This window comes from Pezoporus occidentalis, unplaced genomic scaffold, assembly GCF_034315485.1.
Source record: "Pezoporus occidentalis ecotype Australia unplaced genomic scaffold, CSIRO_AGI_Poc_V1 ctg33, whole genome shotgun sequence".
Lineage (NCBI taxonomy): Eukaryota > Metazoa > Chordata > Aves > Psittaciformes > Psittacidae > Pezoporus > Pezoporus occidentalis.
In genome coordinates this window covers 4,263,676-4,285,296 of record NW_026915268.1, presented here as the reverse complement: position 1 = coordinate 4,285,296, position 21,621 = coordinate 4,263,676, and the positions used below count along the sequence as shown (strand labels likewise).

The 21,621-nt window shown below is 38.4% G+C and overlaps 1 protein-coding gene and 1 long non-coding RNA gene across 3 annotated transcripts in view; one reads left to right on the top strand and one right to left on the bottom strand.

The window, feature by feature from the left end:
• LOC134169018 (uncharacterized) overlaps positions 1–17,789 on the top strand; it is a 230,071-nt gene extending 212,282 nt beyond the window's left edge. Inside the window, exon 3 of the long non-coding RNA XR_009966722.1 lies at positions 17,774–17,789. This is a non-coding gene — a long non-coding RNA (uncharacterized LOC134169018). The remainder of the gene's footprint in view (positions 1–17,773) is intronic.
• The window catches only part of DOCK2 (dedicator of cytokinesis 2), a 167,157-nt gene that overhangs the window by 129,564 nt on the left and 15,972 nt on the right, over positions 1–21,621 (bottom strand). The window contains exons 5-22 of one of the 2 annotated variants that reach the window (XM_062629202.1): positions 21,410–21,524; positions 19,805–19,953; positions 18,156–18,291; positions 15,343–15,497; positions 14,659–14,740; positions 14,031–14,166; positions 13,376–13,451; positions 12,306–12,382; positions 11,831–11,956; positions 10,845–10,969; positions 9,265–9,363; positions 7,903–7,975; positions 7,718–7,821; positions 5,407–5,590; positions 5,207–5,304; positions 4,430–4,519; positions 4,081–4,181; positions 1,399–1,533 (exon numbers count right to left, since the gene is read on the bottom strand). In XM_062629202.1, coding sequence (XP_062485186.1) covers positions 1,399–1,533; positions 4,081–4,181; positions 4,430–4,519; positions 5,207–5,304; positions 5,407–5,590; positions 7,718–7,821; positions 7,903–7,975; positions 9,265–9,363; positions 10,845–10,969; positions 11,831–11,956; positions 12,306–12,382; positions 13,376–13,451; positions 14,031–14,166; positions 14,659–14,740; positions 15,343–15,497; positions 18,156–18,291; positions 19,805–19,953; positions 21,410–21,524 — 2,061 coding nt within the window. The remainder of the gene's footprint in view (positions 1–1,398; positions 1,534–4,080; positions 4,182–4,429; positions 4,520–5,206; positions 5,305–5,406; positions 5,591–7,717; positions 7,822–7,902; positions 7,976–9,264; positions 9,364–10,844; positions 10,970–11,830; positions 11,957–12,305; positions 12,383–13,375; positions 13,452–14,030; positions 14,167–14,658; positions 14,741–15,342; positions 15,498–18,155; positions 18,292–19,804; positions 19,954–21,409; positions 21,525–21,621) is intronic. The other variant, XM_062629203.1, reaches the window with a different exon arrangement.

Genomic DNA, 21,621 nt, shown 5'->3' with positions numbered 1-21,621 from the left:
CAAGACTTAACCTTAGTTCCGCTGACTGGAGTAAAAAACCAAATCTGCTTTCATGACATCTCTGTACAGCTTCCACGGGATTGATTGAATGAATGTAAATTAAAGTAGAACTTGGTTATCGTCAATGTATCTGCCTGACAACGAGATAAAAAAAGTCTCCCATTTTATGTCTAACATTAGAAATCATTATTCATCTCTTTCCTACACAATTTCCACTTTGTACGTCTCCTACCTTTCAGCAAGGCAGCTTAGTTTCTTCAGCAGCCCATCAAATTAATGAGAGAATGATCTAAAAATCTGTCTCAGCTCTATAAATTCAAAATATTTGTCTCCAAGAAGGCTAATCTCAACCTTTGAAAGCAAAGTACTTCAGCCGTAAACCCTAACTTTTCTCATGGGAAGAAAATACATTAATCCATTTCTTTTCCACATTTTCTTCATTTTCATGACCAGTCTGACAATAGGAAATTGTCTCCAAAAAGTTAGATCACAATATCTAGAGACAAATAGAATCACAGATAGAATATACAGTATCAGATGATACTGTTCACTGGTTGGTTGTATTTGCCCAAAGCTACTGTTTGCAAGAGCTATTACTGCCTGCAATAATAATTGTCCAACTGAATTTAGAGTTTCAGACCTCATTTGCCAGACTGTCCAATGCTGCTGCAGTTATTACTAGGAATTAAAACGATGACTAAAGTACTCCCCAGAACAAAACTCTTCCATGCAAAACATCTTCCACAATCCTCCACATGATGCTTCCTTCCCCAAAACTCTAATTGTCCCCTTTTGCCACAACACCTTAAATTTAAAATTTAACTTTAAATTTAAACTAAAGCTTTGAACTACTAATGTTCTATTCTTATAAGCATCATCTCCTTCTTTACACAGCTTTACACTCTTTTTATATGTGTCCAAAACATAAATATAAATTCTTTAACTGGAGATCTGAAACTCTAAATGCAAATGGACAATGATTACTGAAGATCGAATTGTTCTATGCACAGTCTGAGCTGCTGAACACTGTGATCTCAAGGACAAGCATCGAGCTTCAAGCCATCTGTCACATTTGGCCATCCATTGGTCTTAGGCCAAGTCACCTGGCACGAAGAATAACCACCCTTTGAAATCGGCTGCTGTTACTGAACAGTATCAGATGATGACGAACGTGTCTCTGGAACTTACACTGTGAATCAGAAAGCAGATTTTTGAACATTCCCTCTCAAAAAAATATTCCAGCATGTCTGTATTTTGAGCTAGTTACCAGTTTTTATGTGTTATTTGTGAAAACAAAAGATACAGTCCTGTTCTGGAAGCAATATTTTCTGTTTCTCAGCTTTACTTCTAGTCCTGTTATTGAGCTGCAAGTGAAACGGCAATTGCCTGGGTACTTACTGTGAAAATAATGTCCTTGATCTAACAATGAACTTGAAAACATATTCCAGTGCTTTCAGGGTTCTCAGGATAGGTTCGCATTGCTCCCCTCGGCTGGAGGTATCCAGATATGTCTTCAGAACACTCATTAATTTCCTGAGGTTAGAACACATTTTAAAAATAATTATTAATTTCTTAATTAACTTCTCTAACTTGGTTGGCTACTCCAAATCAATGTTTCTGCTTAGTCAAGCACACACCCCCCAATGTTATGACATGCTCTAAATTAACTGCATGTAAAAATAGTACAATATTCCGGTACACAGCAATATCGGCTTAAAGCATTTCTTTCATTTAAAGACTTCCTTGCTTTGTATCCAAAGGCAATTTGTTGTTAAACACACTACCTGATAGAGTGCAAAAGCTCATCTAAAACTAAGACCCTTAATTTATAGTTATAGTTTCATCTTAAATGATTTGGCTAATAACGATATAATATTGAGCTTATTGCAGCTATAAGAATTAAGGGTGGTTGGATTTGGGGGGTTGCTTTTAGTTTGTTTTCTATTTTTCTTTTGTGAGGTTTTTTTGTTGGTTTGCTTTGGTTTTTCTCTAGCACTACAAAAATCCCATCCACTACCCTAAGCAAAGCAAAGCAAAGCAACCAACCAAAACAACAAAAACCAAACAAGCACTTGCATGTTGATGAGACTTAACAGTTCACCAACTGGACTGTTGAAACGCGAGTAAATGATCATGATGATATTTGGAACAGACTTGCATGCAAATAATAGCACCAAGAACTGCTTACAATCGCACAGAGAATATATACATCTGTGTGTGAATATCTCTTTCTCCATCTGTGTAACGAACAGGCACATCCTCAGCCCCACTGCCCTAGCCTAACTTACATTTCAGGACCAAAATATCACACTTTCAGCCTCTCAGCCTCCTGAGCGCTACACCCATTGTGTGTTTCCATTTACCCCTTTTTACAGCTTCTCTGAGGTCACAGCTCAGTAATTTGTCGTGAGTTGTAACAAGACTTATCCAACCTGCATGCAGGGGCAGTCCACTCAAGGTGCCTCAACTGTCAATGTGAAGTCCTGTATAAAAGCTAGGTACAAATGGATAACTAAATAGGAACGGAATAACAAACAGGTCTTCTCCAGTTAGTATACCAAGAGTCTGGCCAAAATACAATTTCATAATATGTCATAATATGCCTGACACACAGTGTTTCCTTCCTAACTATGAGTTAGGTCATAGATAGCTATCTGTTGATATTGTCAACTACACTTGAAACACAGTTCATCTTCCACAGTGTGCATGGAACCAACGATGCCAAGGAAACTCACGATAGGGGGAATACTCATAAAAATCATTTTGCCCCTGTGACTGATTAAATCATCAGAAACTCCCAGTTAGGTAAATCTTAGAAATACTTTAAGCAAATAAGGCTGTCCCAAATGTCCACAGCCAACCTTCTCTTCCTTCACAATAATATAAAGCATTAAATTAAACGTGCTTATTACATACGGAGCGACGGAGGACTAAAGAGGAGTATGCGCTTGAGCTTTCTGAGCCCAGTAATGCTAACTTCAGCTTTCCCAGAATGTGAGAAAGGATTGATTGTGCACTACTGCCTTTCAGCACAGCAAATTCATGTTCTAGTGCTCAATCTGTGTGACATTTCCTGTTGAGTTGGAACTGATGCAAATTCAGCACAGGAAACTGCAAGACATTCTCAACTATTCCAAACCTTCAGCTGAAGTCTTCCATCTACTATTCATATCCTAAATTCAAGTTCAGCTTCAATCTGCCATCCCATTAAGCTGCCAGAAGAACTCTTCAGGTAGATTAAAAAAATACAACTACCCTGTTATAGCACTTCGCCAAGATCAGCATTAACAGAAGATGTTATCGTTCCTCATCATTCAAAGCAATTTTATCCTACCATAATCTGGGAAAACTTAGTTTAGATACAGTAAAATCCAGTGTTAAATTTACTGTATAACATGACTGCAGAGTTTCATTTTCACTCTTTTCTATGAGGCCATGTCTTCCCATCTGGGCATTACCTGGATGCTCCGAAAATAAAAGAAAAGGAACAAACCCCAGCACAAACCTGTCCACCTGCCCACTGCATGGCCACGTAACAAATACTCAGACTCTAGTTAACAGCAGACCACATAACAAACACCTAAATTCTAGTTCAGTGCGCTGAAACCTGCCTGGTGCAGCAGCTAACTGTGAGCTACACATGAAGACTTGACAGTTCCCAGAAAATTTCTTTCCCCCATGAGTTTGTTTGCTGTAAAAGAAGACATGGAAACCTTTATAAACAGGTTAAGGACATCCTCAAGTCCTCACTTAAGGCATTCCAAGGCAAGAATATAGAGAGGGGCTTTACAGCAAAGTATATTTTAACAAATTTGACAGCATACAGGTGAAGTGCTCAGACAAGAGAAAATGAATACCAAAAGAATCATTTAACTACAACTTAATTACTGTCTGTCAATCAACCCTACACATAATCATATATCTCTCTCAGAGGCAGGTTTATTTCCAGATAAGCAAACAGCAGCATTAAAACAACAGTCACCATAAATTACATCAGAAAAGTCACAAACACGATTTACTTTGCTTAATGTGATGATGGAGATTCAGCAAAAAAAGAGAAATCAAAGGAAACAAACTTACTTGTATGCCAACGTTGCACTAAAATGCTGCTGGATATATGCTTCCAGAACAGTGTTAAAATGTTGAAACTTACGGTCTGCAATAAGCCCTATGATATAGATCTAAACAGAAATGGACATAATCAGCATTTCTCATAAAGACATATTTTAAATGTTAAATATTAATCTTCTGAAATATTTTTTACATCTATTATTTAGGAGTTTTAAAAGAAATTTACATTTCAGTGAAAATAGTAATATTCCAGCTGTTCTGCAGAGATTTTAAAACATTCCCTGAAATAAACATCTTGATAGCCCATTCAGAAATACAGGGTTCTTGACAAATAAAATCCTTCAGTGCTGATTCTTACCAGTGCATCAAAGACGAGAATATCGTATTCATTACTGTGGGAATGTTCCATCATGATGTTAAACAGGGCATCCAGCGTATCTTGGAGAAACTATAGAACAACATGAAAAGACAAACTGGCAACCAATACAACCTGTCAGTTCTCAGAGAGTAGACCTGGTTTCTCTCAAGTTTGAATTTTAAAGGCCTTTACTGAAAGTCACTTATATTCAGAAAACACTCCCAAGGATTTAGGCTCTAGTTTCCTTAATTTTAAGAGCTTAAATCCTCAGACCATGAGCAGGAAATTGTAAATGTCTATCTCAAAGAGTATGGAAAAGCTAAAAATATTATATGAATGACATAACTATCTAAAACTGTATTCCTAGTTTCTTAGTGATACTGAGTAGCAGTTGCTATTGTCACATATACATGATGATTAAAAAAACACTTTATATACTGTGGCCTGATTCAAAGCTGACTTTTTTCTTCTTTTCTATTTTAAGTTCTCCTTCCTCCTTCCTTCTCTCCAGAGACATCTAATGCTTGTATTTGAAGAATAGCACAAATTTAATAGTATAGAAATCTTTTGCAAACTGTCCCTAACAAAGGCATTACACTGAATGAAACTCATTAAAGAAAGTATAATTGCGAGGCTGCCTTAAGTTCCTATCTTTACCTAGCTGACCCTTCAATTTCTTTTATTTTCCTTTTTGAAACTCTGCAGCATTTTATTTCTGTCATGCTATGAAAGGACATAAAGAATAACCATTACAGAAATAACTAGATAGAGATATACCTTCACAACTTCCTCTCCATCCACAATCTTCAGTTTTTCCAGGTTATCCTGAAGCAGCTCTGGCTTCATACGCCACTTCAAGAGACCTAGTAACCCCACTAGAAGAAAATAAATGGACAGACAATAAAATTTAAGATGTGATTTATCATCTGTGCAAATGTCTGCTTTCTAAAGCTTCTACCTGCTTAGAAGATACATACCATTCTGAGTTAGCTTTGTAGAACAAACAAGAGTTGAAATATAAAATGCATCTCGTGAGCTTACTGAAAGCCCGCCTGCAATACTCGAGTTCCTGCCTATGGTCACTCCTTTACTTTCTATGTGTTGACGTGTAGAAGGTAATGTCAAATAAGCATTAGCATCCTCCATTTTTTTACTGTCCCCCTGAAAAGCAACATAGCATTTATTACATATTTCACACACTGGATTTAAAATCAGATTTATTTTGTACTTCATAAGAAATAAACAAAAAGCTCTGTTCCTACAGGCTTAAATACATGAACTAAAAGACAAAGAATACCTAAGTCCCAACGTGACTCAGTAGAGGTAAACCAGGAGCCAAGGCTAGTCAGCAAGAAAGGCTGCAATGAGCACACAGGGAAAATACTTCATTGAAGTTATAAAGAGTATGTATTTTTTAGGTGCAATAAGAAACTATGAGGTGTGACATCAGCATCACAGTAAAAGAGCTGATTTGCCATTAAAACGTCAGTAGCTACAAAACGCAATAGACTATTGAGCATCACCTTCAAGACTGTACACAGGATACACACAACACAGTTATGATGTACGCATACAAGAAGAAAATAGGACAGCATAGGGAAAGAACATCAGCACTATCAAATATCAGAGCATGGTAAGATTGTATTTAAATTACACAATATGCTGCAGTAACTGACACAGGTATAGCAGATTTTATGCTGTTCAGTAGAATAAATGCCAGAAAACCAGAGAGCCAACAGGTGTTTTTCACCCTTTATTTCATCAAGTTGCATACCACAGCCCTCCCAGATTATTTGCATCTCAACTTTTGATTCATCCTGCAGACAGGAAAGCAGCTTTTAGACAAAGACAATAAAAATATACTCAGTGCTTAGAGATACGATTTTTCTTCAGAAACCCTGCCCAGTAAAGTTCCCCCAATGAGTTTAAGAGCTGCCACTTAAACCTAAAGCACTGTCACAGATCTGATTCAATTGCAGACCCTTTGTCTACAATTGTGCATAAACAAGGAACTGCAGAAACCAGGATCTAGAAAAACACTCCGTAGTTCTGCGACCAATTGTGTAGATGTGCAGACTACTTCCTATTCAGACAAGAAGTAAGATTTCAAATTGACTATATAGAGACCTAGACAGACAACGGCAAAATCCTTATGCAGCAAGACAGGATTACTAACTCTTATGATTGTATGAAGACTGCCAAATAATTACTTCTCAGAATTTTTGGAACCCAAAGAAAACCTTGACTCCTTCTTTTTGAGACAAGTCAGACAGAAAAAAGGGAAAAGGCTTGACATTTTGATCCAAAAGTCTCTCAAAAAGTTTCAATGCCTGAAGGCAGTAAAAATAAAGTATACTGTTTAAACTCCAGTTTTCAAATCACCTATTTTGAGAGGCCAGATGTATGACTCTTTGAAACTTTTAGAGTTTACAGTTACTGTTCTTAATACTAGAATAGGCAAACACATGTCAGAAAATCTGTCTACGTCTCCCAAACAAACTGGGTCAACTCCATTTATCATTTCTCATCTATAGCATCACTTAAGGAAAAATTACTGCTTTGATGAGAAATTAATTAGATGGAATTTCATAACCAACATTAACCACACAGTCATACAACAGGATTGTTATTTTCCTTATGGTCTAAGTATTTACCAATGTTAGCAGCAATGAAAATAAATACTATTACACCGCCGTAAACTTTTGTTGCACTATCTAAACTACTTGATCTAGTCATATGCATCTCGACTGCCATTAATGTTAAGGCAAACTAGCTCATAGAAAAGATCACGAACACCTACAGTAAAATTTCTTCTGTATTGGAAGTGATTTCAATCAACTTCCTGAAACTATCACTTTTGTACCTGAGTAGCTACACAGAGCAGTTTCAACCAACCAATTCTCTAAGATTGCATTCCCTGATTATTCATGTGACAAAGATTCTAAATGAATCAAAACAATTCCCTCCCCCTCTCCGCCTTCCAGGTACTGAGCTTTAGCATAATTTCCTCTATACTATGGAAGGCCAAAAGCACAACTTCCATGAAGACAGTAGGAAGAGTAGCTGTTTCTCACTGTGCTTAGAAACCATTTTTGCCTAATTACAATTTGAAGCAACGTTTACTCACCATGGAACAAGTTATATTATATTTTTTTGTTGTTCAGATGAAAACCATATTTCTCTTTGACAGAATAATAGAAAATTCTTCACTAAGAAATTACACAATGCAGTCAAGACAACAGTGTGAAAAAAGGTGTTGTGGGGGATAGAAAAAAATTGATCCAATACCTTTAAGACTAACAAATCATGGGTGCCATCCTGAAGAGTTGTTCCATCCTCCTTCATTAGCCTTATGTAGGCCATTGCAAAATTCTTTTCTCCTTTATCTTTAGCTACAAAGAAAAATATTTTCAGTTGACTGAAATGAATAAATTAATGAATGAATATTCACTAAAGTAAAATTCCCTACTTACACTCTTGAGATGACCTGTGTCTGAACATGAAGCGCAGATGTATCCTTTGCATGTCTTCAATAGGGACTGCTACCTTTTTTAAAATCAGAAAATAACAAGTAGAGTTACGGGGGAGGCAGAAGCTGGTTTCACATCCAACCAGCTCCTATTTTAGACCAAATAAGCATCGCTTCTGCCGGCTCCATGCCTTCCACAGCCCATTTAAAACTATCGAGCCTGCTCACAGTAGCAGAAGTGCTGGCTAATAAGCAATTACCTGTTAGACTTTGCTCAAAGTCTAGCACCACCAAAGAACCAGCGAGTTAAAACACACAGGTGCTTGTACACCAGAAAATAAGCACACTGCAGCCTTATTATCTACTCTGGTAACTGAACCAAATTATGCTCTGCAAAACTTATATTTCATACATATAAACTGACAACCAATTTAATAAACAGGTGAAAAAGGTATGAAAATTTGAGTGAAAAATTTAGGTATAATTATAAAAAATACATAACAAAAAAGCTCAACTGTATAAGAATGGGAACAAACTTTCACATTATCGTGTTTACAGTTCTGAAACTTTAGACTTGTATTCCCTTGTGTTCATTCACAATTTCCCTTTAAAAACCTTACTGCATAACACTCCTTCATATTAACTAATTGTTAATGTTTAAAACTAATACGGTAAGCAATGACCAGAATGGCTCAATGTTTTCAAAGCAACAAATAAGTTTCTGTTCCAACTTCCGTTCCCTCCCTGTGCTGCCCAATCTCAGCAACACACCTTGGTGTAATAATTATGGACTCGTCATACATGACAATATTGCTTTCCATGGTCATCTTAAAATCATAGCTGCTAGCAAGCCTGAGACGTGCTTTATAAGAAGTGCTGGAAGCTTCTGAGCATTTTCCAGTCAAAGACTTTAAATCCAGATAATTACTGGTGTGCCTTAGAAGATATCCAAGACAGGTTTTTTTCCCCTCTAGTCACAATAGTGGGGAGAAGGAATATGGGTTGTATGGGGTTTTTGTTTCTTTGGGAGTTTTGTGGGTTTAATCATGCAACTGGAGCTCCGCATGCTCTCACTGCAATAGAACAAATGCAATGTTTCATTCTTTATGAGCCATGTTAGGACATAAGGTTATCTAAGAGGACCTCATTTATTTTGCTAAACAAAATCCTAACATCGTTTTCTAGGCCAAATTTTCAGCCTCAGTAACCATGTATCTGACAGCTGATGTATGAGCAAGGCTCCATCCTTACAGCTGTAGTCAGGAACGATTTTTATTTTTCAGGAAAAGCTGATGCCATGCAACTTTCTGTGTGAGGTAAAAAGAAATGAAGAGGAAAAGGCAGGTGGAAAGTATCTACAGCATACCTTCAATGTTTCCATCCAACGAGGCTGCTTGACTTGATAGTAGAGAACGGATCTGTATTCATTCACGGGTTTGTCCCCTGCTCCCAAGCAAACAGCATTCTTACCAAAAGGAGGGAAGAAACAGTGCTTAGTGGCTGATTAACTTGTGCAAATCATTGAATGGAGCACAACCAAGAGGCTTGTTTGAATGATTCTGTGACATTCACCTGGAACACAATGCCTTTTACATGCAACAGTAAATCTTGTGCTAGCTCTTGAGCTGAAACTAGTTTGATACCTAAGCACAGCCAGCCGGCTGCTGTTTAGTGAACATGTACCTGTTTTGATCTATGGATAATCAGAAACACTGAAATTAATACAAACGCATAGGTTTGAATTTATTGAGTTTTTAGGCTAAGAGGGAAAATCAGTTACTTCTGTGACTATTTGCATTCAACAGCATTTCAATTAAGTTCTCAAAACTGTTGCCATAACACGTCTAAGGCATATTACCCACAGAAAGCAAGCACGAACTGGACATGTATTTCAGTTTGTAGACAAAGTGACAAATCCACTTTCTCCTAGCATTTGGAGAAAAGATGCTCATGTAGAACTGAACATGCATAACACTGGAATACAATATTTAATGCACTGCAAATAGGTTAATTTCGTTAAGAAATATCTGGTATATGTGTTTTAAACATATAACCTGTCAATAGAGATCGCTGAAGCCAATTTAACAAAGTTAACGTCTGTAAATGCAAGTCATGTGGTTAGGTGTTTTCATAGATAGTGTTTTGTAATCAGGGTTACAATTTGTTGTGCGGACTCCGAGCATTACATGGGTTTAGGGTTTTCTTCATTCAAGCTTTAAAGATACCCTTAAGGTCAAGCATTTAATTGTAGTTCATAAACCCATTTTAGTAAGTCCTGAACCACAGTGAGTTGCTCCATCTTCATTTCATCTCAAGAAGTGTCTTTATGATTCCACCCTAATGATCACAATACTTATTTAATGAACAGTATAAAGCTCAGAAAAGGAAAGGCCAAAAATCCCCCTTGTGTTAAAACACCCTCAGGAAAGGGCAAACATTCCTTAAAATGCAATTAGAGAAGCAAAAACACACTGTAAATATTTATGTCATATATGCACAGTGACTACGCTCCTCTGTTGTCACTAATTTAGTTATTGTCTATGTACTTCCTTCAAGGGACAATGACACAGCCTTCCTGGCACAAATCAATGGTTTGTTATATAGCAGAAATGGTACTTCTAACATTTTAACAGGCAAATTGCATTCCTCTGGGAACTTCCACAAGAAAATCCCTGGAGATGCAGATTTGTCAGAAACAGCATTTGTTCCTTGGCACAGCTAAAATAGGTCATTCGATGGTATTTCTTGGTACAGTTTAACGCAAGACATTTATAAGACTTTAATAGATACGCCACTTTAAACACCATGAAACTTATCAGTCACAAGATGTCACACGTGGGGGAACTGTAAGGTTTTGTACAAAGGTATTTTTATAGAAAATGCAGTGTTACTTCTAAAATGCAACTCATGTATCTATGTCCATCATACGTGAAAAAGAACACTTACTGGCATCACTCTTCCTTCTTCGTCACAGACACACATTATCACTTCCACGTTTCTTTGAGTTGTTTTATTGTATTTATCAAAATCTCCATACAGCAATGTAATATAAATGTCATTTCTTATATCTCCTACACAAGAAATTGAAAAGGTAACAAAAATCAATGAAAAAGCTGTGAGAGCACGGGGTCACCTGAGTGTCACACGAGTACCACTTTTTCTGCAGTTAAACAGATAAAAATCAATTTTTCTCCTCCTGAACTTAATTTTTCAGCTGTTATTCTTAGCTAAGCAGGTACTGCGATGTGACACGAACCAAATGAGAATCCTCAAAGTGACTCGAGGCAATAACCGTCCTGCACTGACACCTGCTGGTGAGGTGGCTGACGAGGCAATTACTCATTTTTGTTAGCTCTGCAGCTCTCTTTTGCGAGGAATCTTCATATGTTTTCCCCTCTGAACTAATCAATACGCCTTTTAAAGGAATCGAGATTTGACTTGAAGGGGGGCATGGGTTGTCTTGTGGTGGTTTTGTTTGTTTTCATAAAGGAGCTCTACAGACTGCAACTTGAATTGGAAAGTATAAATCAAAAGAAAAACCCCAACAGATGGTGAACTCATATGTTTATTATTACTAAATGACAGTGATAAGTTGCAATAAAAATAAGGTTAATTTAAAATTCAAGTAAGCATCCACCAGAATCTATTTAGAAGCCAAAAAAAAAAAAAAAAAGCTATGTACCAGCTAGGATTATCCCTGTCTGTCATAATTTTGGTTTTCTGTTTCAGTACTAGAAAATACTTTCCAAGAATTTAAGTATTTTATATAAGCCTCTAACACTGGAACAAAACTTACCATGAAGAGGGAATGCAAAGGGGTCTCTGAGTTACCCATTACAGAAATCAGTAAATAAGACTGCAACTGATGCTCGTTACCTGAGGGAATGGGAGAAAAGAACTCCATTCCTATTACAGAACAAAGCACCTCCTACCTGGCATGATGATTTCAGGAAATCCTAGCTTTCTAGCAACAACTGTAGTTCTGTCTACAAGATGTGGATAGTCCTTTCTAGTTTGAATCACATCTCCAACAAGCATTTTCACTGTTACCCACAGACCTATTGAGAGAAAAATAACAACGACGACAAAGATTACATTCATGGCAAGGAAAAAAAAGGGAAAAAAAAAAATCTGTCTTCAGATGATTGCCTCCAACACCCATCAAAATTGGGATAAGAACTCATTTCCTCTACTTCATTTAGCTGAAAGTTCTGTAATTCAACACTGTAGCTAGTAATTTAAATGAGATACTGCCACAAACTCCTGTTACTTCACTTCCATCAAAGTTGACCAACCTCCATTGTGGGGATACAGCTCTAACAGACCCTCTCTAAAAGGTAAACCATCGAAAATGAAGTTCCACAAAAATACCTTGTTACTTAAAATCAAAAAACAAATTTACTTTACCTTGTCCGCCACTGTCCCCTTTTGATGCAGTGACTTTGCTTAGGAGACTGTGTAAAAAGTCATTCTCTGCCACTACCCTGTGGGAGAAACAATAATTTCTACTAGGAATAAGTGCTAAATATATCGAACCCCATTAGGAACAGAAGTGACAAAAAGGCTCAGTCCACTTTGCAGTACTTCACCTTACTGTGTTACACTCTGTAATCTCATAACTGTCACTCCCAGTTGCAGACCACTAACATCCACCTTGCGTGTCCACTGAAGTGAAAAAGATCCAGTCAGCAAGTTTACGAACAGCATTTTGTGACAAAGTGACAATATGAAAGCTTATTTTGTAGGCATGCACAAGGTGAGTGCATTCACCAACATGCTGCTCCAGTCCTCTTTCCCTGATAAGAAGCCTGACGAACTTAAACCATTTTCAGCTACTTTTGCAAAGAGAAACAAATTCTTACATAACAAACGTGGTGAATCAAATTTTAAACAAGTGAAACAACAGGAGAGTGCATCATGCACAGGTCTTGCAGAATTAAATTTATTCTCTGATTGACAGAGCATCAGTGTTATGTAGAATGCATAAATATGTTTCCAGTGGATACTGGCATGTCTCCATTTGATCTGCAAGTATCATAATCATATTGTCAGGCAGCTGGCCTGGCATTTCTTTTAAAGGCAGCTAATGGGTGACAATTCAACTACTTTTTAACTGAAACCCAATTTTTAACAGATTTTTCACAAATCCAAGCCAGAATCATGCATAAAGTACTAGTCATCCATATGCGTAAAGATTTCTGTTGAGCATGTGTAACTGTTTTACTCAGGTTTTGTTAAACAGGACCAGCTGTCTGAAGGAGCACATTCACAGAAATATACCTTCATTTAATATACTAAGTAGCCCCTGTTAAGTCTTAAATGCCTTTTAAACAGATACTTAAATCATTAGCACTATTAAATCATGAAGTTATTAAAAGGAAAAACTACTTTTTCTGAAACATTTCATGATTGTTACAGCCAAAAACATAGAAATATTTTTGTTTGTTAAAAAAAAAAGGTATCTGTGACTGTCTTACGGGTGAAAGGGAATGAAATGTTGCTTTTCTTCATCACTCTCAGCTTTTCCTTTTATGATATCTGTAATATCCATAACTAGAAGAGTAACAGAAAAATCATCAAAACATATAATAGCATCACAAAATAGCTCCTCTTCTCTCTGCATGGTGTACATTAATGTCCTTGTGCTTCTAGCTAAATATGGACTTATTTTTATCCCACTAGCAAGCAGTGCAGCCCAATAGGGGTAGACCTTAGGGGCAGAACATGTAGTACAAAGTCCACACTACAGACATGACATTGTGTAAAGGGAGAATTACTTCAGACTACTTTTGGTCTAATCCCACGAATACAGGTATGAGTGCATTGGTGGTGCTCTTGGGACACAGTTGTGGTTTTATTTCATCGGCAAAGAATTCTGTTACTATCCTCTAGCACTGTTTTGGTTTGCGCTGCATAGCAGTAAGTATGAATTATTAGGAAAATAAATTCAAAAGCACATTTCTGACCTGAAAATGCTAATGTATGTGCAGCCATTATGGCCTTAAAAAAATCAAACATGGAAGACAACTGATATCAACCCTATCAAGGCATGTCAGAATACTACTGTCCAGCGTTGACAAGTATTACTTGGGTCCTATCTCAGATACAGTCAGCACAGGAGACATCAGTTACCTGCCACTCCAAAGGGCCGTCTTAGTCCTTGAGTGTACTTCTTTGAGTTACTGTCTCTAAGATCCATCCTTCCAACTCGGACTATTTGACAAACTAGATAAATTTTGTCTCGGCTAAGGTCTTTATTTCCAAGATCCTAAGATACAAATGAAAAAGAACTGAAGGATTAGTTGAGGCAGAAGCAGGTTCTGAAATCTAAATGGGACCTCCACTAATAAATAGAGTCTCAGTAATGAATGGATTTAAAAAAAAACAAAAAAAGAAAAACGAAAGAAAAACCAAACACACTCAAACTGAGCCCACAGAAGGATGGAAAACCTGACAGTGTAAAGGTTGAAGAAAATACAAGGTCAGAAACACAGAGAAAACAGTAGCAATCAAGAGGTACAGCAGATAAAAATAATAAAGGAAACAGTAAATTCGGGAGGCAGCAAACTGGTTTCAAGAAAGGTCACTGAAGCATTGTCACTGCCTTAAAGCACTCAGTGACTGGTCATCTTGTTCTGTTGCTAAGATGTCTTCTGCTTCCTTCTTCACCTTGCTCAATCTTCAGGAGTTCTGACCGTGACCGCAGGGAAAAGACAAGCCAATTTGCAAATACAAGCAAGATAAATGGGAGAACACTTACTGTGAATACTACTTTAAGATTGTTGAGCATATCAATTTCCTTTGGAAAGCCTCTGCTCCCCCATCTCACCAAGTAGTTCTCACTGTTTCGAAGATAAATATCTTGTTGTCATGGGATTTAAAAATTCTTCCCTTTCACAGTACATCAGAACCCACAGTACGTAACAAAGGTTGCTAACAGACAGCAGTCTCTGGTGAGTGCTTAAATCTAATACCAGACTAAATAGACAAGAAGAATGCTATACAAATAATTTGAACACAAGACAGGATGGCACCTTTTTTGGAAGAAGCATTACTGTGATCATAATCTTTTTGACAGGAATACTCAATAGAATCTTAATCTATCTTTGAACTTATAAATTAATTCCATTTTGTCCCCTTCACCCCATTTCAGTACTTCACTCTGGACACCCATCAAGAATAATCACTTAGCTTTGAAGTGTTCTCAGGTTTCCCCAAAATTCTGAAATGCTTAGCCCAGGAATTTCCCATCAACCTACTTGGGATCCCTCACCTCGGAATTCTTTAATAGCCACCAACAAGTACATTTGCCCACACTTCCCTTTCCTTTGGGTTTTCTTCCTTTCATTTACATATCCTCTGTATTACTAGCATGTTGGCAGCTATTTTGCTTTATTTTGGCTAGGTCCTTTTGCTACTCTGTTGCAATAAAAAGAAAGCTTACCTTATAACTGTTGATTTCAGGGGGTCGTATAACGACATAAAGAGTTCTGCATCCTCTCCAATTCGGCAAACAAAATTCCTCACAAAGACATACAGACTGTGGGTGGGGGATGAAGACATTCGGGAGTATGATGCATAATCTGGTTGATCCTTTGACTACACAGAAGAAGGAAAAGAGTTAGCTACATTACTATCACTTGTAAAGAGAAAATGTATCAAGCTCTCCCTACAGAGGCAAGCCTAAAAGTCTGGAAGATGTGTTGTCTGAACACAGTAGGATACACCAGAAAGCCTACTATCCACATTATGATAGGGTTTCAGTATGCTGGGAGCACTAGCAACAGAAAATGCACCTCTTTGAAGAGGAAACAACAGCTGAGATAAGGACACAGCTGAGGAGGTTCACTGACTCTGAAATAGGCTCCAAGTTTTACCTACATCCCACTTTAACCACCAAGGAACAGCTACTTACTGTTCAATGTCCTAAAGCTCTTTTTACGCATTTTTAAAACAAGTCAACACGATCTGTTGCAGACTACTAAGTTTCATTTTCCTCATATTGTCAGTTAATGACATTCTGATGTCTGGGAAACAAGACTTCTTCAGTGACACTGATGAGAACAACTCACAAGGTGCTTTCCAGTGATTTGTCATGGGCATTAATCAAGTGGCACAACGGCCCAACTTTCTTTTAGTTAGGTGTTTTGCTTAGAATCGTAGAATATTTAGGGTTGGAAAGGACCTCAAGATCATCTAGTTCCAACCCCCTGCCATAGGCAGGGACACCTCACACTAAACCTGGCCTTGAACACACAGTCCCTAATGAAGAGTCCCTCCCCAGCATCCCTATAGGCCTCCTTCAGATACTGGAAGTTGCTCTGAGGTCTCCACGCAGCCTTCTCTTCTCCAGGCTGAACAGCCCCAACTTTCTCAGCCTGTCTTCATACAGGAGGTGCTCCAGTCCCTGATCCTCTGGACTTGTTCCAACAGTTCCATGTCCTTTTTATGTTGAGGACACCAGAACTGCACACAATGCTCCAGGTGAGGTCTCACAAGAGTAGAGGGGCAGGATCACCTCCTTCGACCTGCTGGTCACGCTCCTTTGGATGCAGCCCAGGATACGGTTGGTTTCTGGGCTGCGAGCGCACACTGAAGCCGGTTCATGTTCATTTTCTCATCAACCAACACCCCCAAGTCCTTCTCCTCAGGGCTGCTCTGAATCTCTTCTCTGCCCAACCTGTAGCTGTGCCTGGGATTGCTCCCACCCAGGTGTAGGACCTTGCACTTGGCATGGTTAAACTCCATGAGGTTGGCATCAGCCCACCTCACAAGCGTGTCGAGGTCCCTCTGGATGGCATTCCTTCCCTCCAGGGTATCAACCGAACCACACAGCTCGGTGTCATTGGCAAACTTGCTGAGAGCGCACTCAATCCCGCTGTCCATGGCAGCGACAAAGATGTTGAACAAGACCGGTCCCAACACCGATCCCTGAGGGACCCCACTCATTACTGGTCTCCAGCCGGACATTGAGCCATTGACCACAGCTCTTTGTGTGCGGCCATCCAGCCAGTTCTTTATCCACCCAGTGGTCCATCCATCAAATTGATGTCTCTCCAATTTAGAGACAAGGATGTCGTGTGGGACAGTGTCGAACGCTTTGCACAAGTCCAGGTAGATGACATCAACTGCTCTACCCCTGTCCATCAGTTCCGTAGCCCCATCATAGAAGGTCACCACATTGGTCAGGCAGGATTTCCCCTCAGTGAAGCCCTGCTGGCTGTCACCAAGCACCTTGTTGATTTTCATGTGCCTTAGCATGCCTTCCAGGAGAATCTGCTCCAAGATTTTGCCAGGCACAGAGGTGAGACTGACTGCTCTGTAGTCCCCAGGTCATCCATTTTCCCCTTCTTGAAAATGGGGGTTATATTTCCCTTTTTCCAGTCATCGGGCACTTCACCTGACTGCCATGATTTCTCAAATATGATGGACAGTGGCTTAGCAACTTCATTTGCCAGCTCCTTCAGGACCTGCAGATGGATTTCATCAGGTCCCATGGACTTGTGCATGTTCAGGTTCTTAAGGTGGTCTCAAGCCAGATCCTCTCCAACAGTGAGCCTAAGGTCTTCATTCTCACAGTCCCAAACTTGCTTTATTACAGTTTACTTTCTTATGAATCCAGGAAAGAACTCAAGTATCTTACAAATCCCTGAACAGATTTAATATAGAGAAAGGTCAAGGAAGAGCAGTCACCTTCTTTGCATTGTAAAAGATGAAATGTATGCACTCATCAGCTTTGCTTAGGCATGCTAACTTCTGGTGTCCGCAAGATTATGCTGAGTTCACCTGAGTCCCTCTTTAATGAGCTTAAATTCTTTAACTCCATCACACTAGCTAACAAGCAACATACAGCAAACAATTAGTCTTCTCACAAGATCTTCTAAAAGCAAGCTTTGGTTACTCACAGCTTGCAGGCTGAATTCCAAGCACATAACTATTCACTAAGTGAATCAGCCTACTCAGTAACTCACAGATAGAATGAGGAAAAGTATTTCCATTTAGGAACCCAATAATTGATTTAGAAACCACTTTAGAATAGTCTTTCATCCTAACCCACAGCCTGAATCTAGTGCATAAATGCAGATAAATCAGTTTGAGGCTCTGCCATATTTATAACAAATGAACGTGACTCTACTCTTAAGTCAGAGGCAAAAGTTTCCACTGGCTTTCATGGTAGGTTACTACCTTCAACCCTTTAATAGGTAAAACCAAAATGAAAATCCAGTACAACTGATTAAGTTTACCAGTCATTCCTACCATTTCTTCTTTAATTCGCTCAGTGATTTTATTAGTTGCTTCTTCATGAGCATGAAATAGGCTGATGACACTGGTTTTATCTGGATCCAAAATATTTCCATCTTCATCTCTAACTGTCAAATCTAGCTCAAGTATTCTGTGAAAATACAAAGGGCATAAAAGCAGGATTATTTCCTTCTACGAAAATAAAGCTTAGATATAGAATGCAGGAGCTGCTTCAAGGTTTAAATACATGTAATAGCATTTCATTGAAGAAAATATTAACCCAATGAGATTTTCTTTTCAAGCTGTTGTACAGTATTTATACATTTTGGGAATTTAAAGTAACGTCAAAAAAGCATTTTAATGCCTCTCATATAAAGTAGATTCACCATGTTCAGTGACTTCAAAGCCTTCATCTCTTTCGCTTTTTAACATATAACCTTTGCAATCAAGGTGCCTAGGTTTTTCTGGTGGTTTCTGCTTTTCTGTTGCTCTCTTAGCCTCCTAGTCCTGTTACTTAACTACTATGCTCTGCTTTCTTGCTCTCATACAAATCATGCCTTTTTTCCTTCCACTCTTCCCCCACCTTAAAAACCTCAAGTCTTACCTCCATATGTCCTTACACATTCTTGTCCCCAGTGTCTTAGTGTCACCTCAAGTCAAGAGATACCCCTTCTTGCCTATCCAGGATCTCACTCTTCCATGCCTCTCAAAAATCAGACTACTTCATGCCAGACAGTGTTTTTCACAATTTCTAGAGGCACTGGCTGCCCTTCTGTCACTGTTAATGTTGTTTGAAGCAGTCTGTATCAGACTGCAAGATATCTTCATCACCTTACATGATTACCCACAACCTCTCCAGATTTGATGTTCAATCTCCTCTTCCCATTCAGCCTCCACTGTCATTCCCCTTTACTCCTTCCCCACAATGTTTCCTTCACACATCACAACTCAAACCCACACTTTCTCACACTTACAAATACTACCCAACTTGCACTTTTCCTCTACACAACCCCAAGCCATTTTAAATATCTTGCCCCTAGATAACCCCATTTTTACCTAAAATGTGTTGTATTGCAGTGGCTTTTCACTGGCAAGAAATAAAGCATTTTGTCAGATAGCTATTCTATCCCTGATAGTTTCACTTCTATGAACCAGAGTTTTGCCTGGAAATTCCCTAAGTAAATTGGGGTGAGGGTGGTGCTGTGTTGCCTCCAGCAAAGGCTCTGTACACTTCAGACTTTTGCTATTCATCCACCACATTAAGGCCTCCCTGAACACTTCTGAAGTGGTAGCCAATACTACTGGTGGTAAGCTGTGTTTGTGAAAGTTGGAAACGTTTTGGGTCCTGAGTACACTGATGTTATATATGTACAAAGACCAGTTATCTGACCTCAAATCTTTACAATTGACAAACTCATATGTCTGTAGTTAAATAAATCACTATTTTGAAAAAGCAATAACAATTGGTTATGAGAAGCCTTAACATGGTAGTTACTGTAACCACACGAATAACAGGCAGAAGTTTGAAAAGGAAGATTCATTTTGTCTACATCTTGCATTAATGAGTTACAAAACTGCAAAGAGGAAAACTTGATCATCATCTCTGTTCTAGCTGGCTGCTCTAAAATAAATCATGTTTTCCAGAAGGAATGTATGCCACTTACTTGTTACCATAGTCAATTTTGCAGGTGACTTTCTGTTTGAGTTCTTTCAGCTCATCTTTTGGCAAAGTCCCGGACAGAAGCTGTGACCGCCACTCCATGAGGTCATACATCATGGACTGCACCTGCTGGAACTGCTCCTTCTTATTCATCTGAGATAGAAAAGAAAACAGTAGGTTTCAAACTTGACATTGAAGCAAAGCATTGGTCTTGACAATCCAAGGATGTGTCCTATTTAATGCTAAGTAATTGTAGGAGCAAGAATTAGGCTAAGTACTAGCCCTGGCTTCTTTCCTCTTCTCATCCCACAAATTTTTAAGGACAGGACCTTCCATGTGACCACAAAGAAATTCCACTAAATGTAAATAGTTTGTATGGGGATAGGAAATTGCATTATTTTGGGTTTAATTGTGCTGTTTTAAAATTCATGAACTGAGTCTCATCAGGAGAAAACATTATGAAAGCAATTTAGGTCTGTATGAGATACTGATAAGAACGCTGTGGTACGAATATACTCAAGAGAATAGTGGGAGAATGCACAGAAGTCACTAAAGCAGTCCCAGTGTCATCACAGAAACATTAAAAGTTTTAATCGTTGACGTTAACAAGAGGAAGACTCAGAAGTGACAAGTTTCAGGAAATATATTCATGAGGAAAAACCACCCATAGTCAAGATTTCTTTGCCCCAGCAGAGAAAAAGCAAAATCCAGTGGCTGAGATCCTGGAGCAGTCAGTGCAAGTTGTTGAAACAGTTTAGTAGAAGAGACTACCCAGGTACTAGGGAATTCACTATCTTTTGATGCTTTCAACACTTCATGACGTTTTGGCCAGCAGGCTTAGGTTAAACAAGTCACTAGAATCAGTAGAGATTAATGTAGGGTTACAACAAGAAAGATAAAACAGGTAAATAAAAAATAATGTATTTATCACTTCTAAGTTCCACACGACACTGTGGACACTACAAGCATATGCAAAAGACCACCATGAGTAGAGGCTGCTTGCTCACAATTAACACAGATGCTGATGCAGTGGCCCTTTTGACTAATACCTCCAAATTCATTGTGCTTGTATGTATTGGTAAAAGTGCTCACAGGAAAAAAAAATGGTTTTCTCCAAGATGAAAAAAAGGTAAATAAATGTTTTTCTTTAAGAGATGTAGGTTAAGATACTGAAAGTAAAAAGACTGACTTCTTGAAACTGCCTGTCTTTAATAGCTACACGCTTCCAATACGAACTAGAACAACTTCTGTCGTAACATTCAAGAACTTTGTTGAATCTTTTTCAAATGAATTCTAGTCATGTTTAATTCTCCTATCTTGAAACTTGTCAACTCTAAAAACAGCAGTTATGAAAAGTTTATCATGTACAGGGTACCCAGGGTTTGAACTAAAAACATGCAGTTACACTACTCCTCATCAGTAAGCCAGCCTTTTCATTTAAAGCCATTGAAGAAAATGGTAATCATCTAAGCAGTGATGAAGAAGTAATTGCTTAAATCCTTCCAGATCCTGCCCTGCATCTAAGAAAAGACACCAATTTGAACAAGACCTCAAGATGCTTGAATAGGACTAATTACCAGGCCACACACAGAATGCAATAATGTCATACCACATAGAGCTGTTTCCAGATGCTTCCCCATTCCCAAAGAGTAGTGGTAACTTCTTGAACTAAAGGGATTTCAGCAGGTATTACAGTTTCTGAATGTCTAGAAAGAGAAGAAATTCTAACACAATGAAAATGAAAAAGAGTATCTGAATTTCACAGGTTTATATTATAGTTACCATGGTTAAGGCATGTAAATGCCTTATAAGTCATTCATT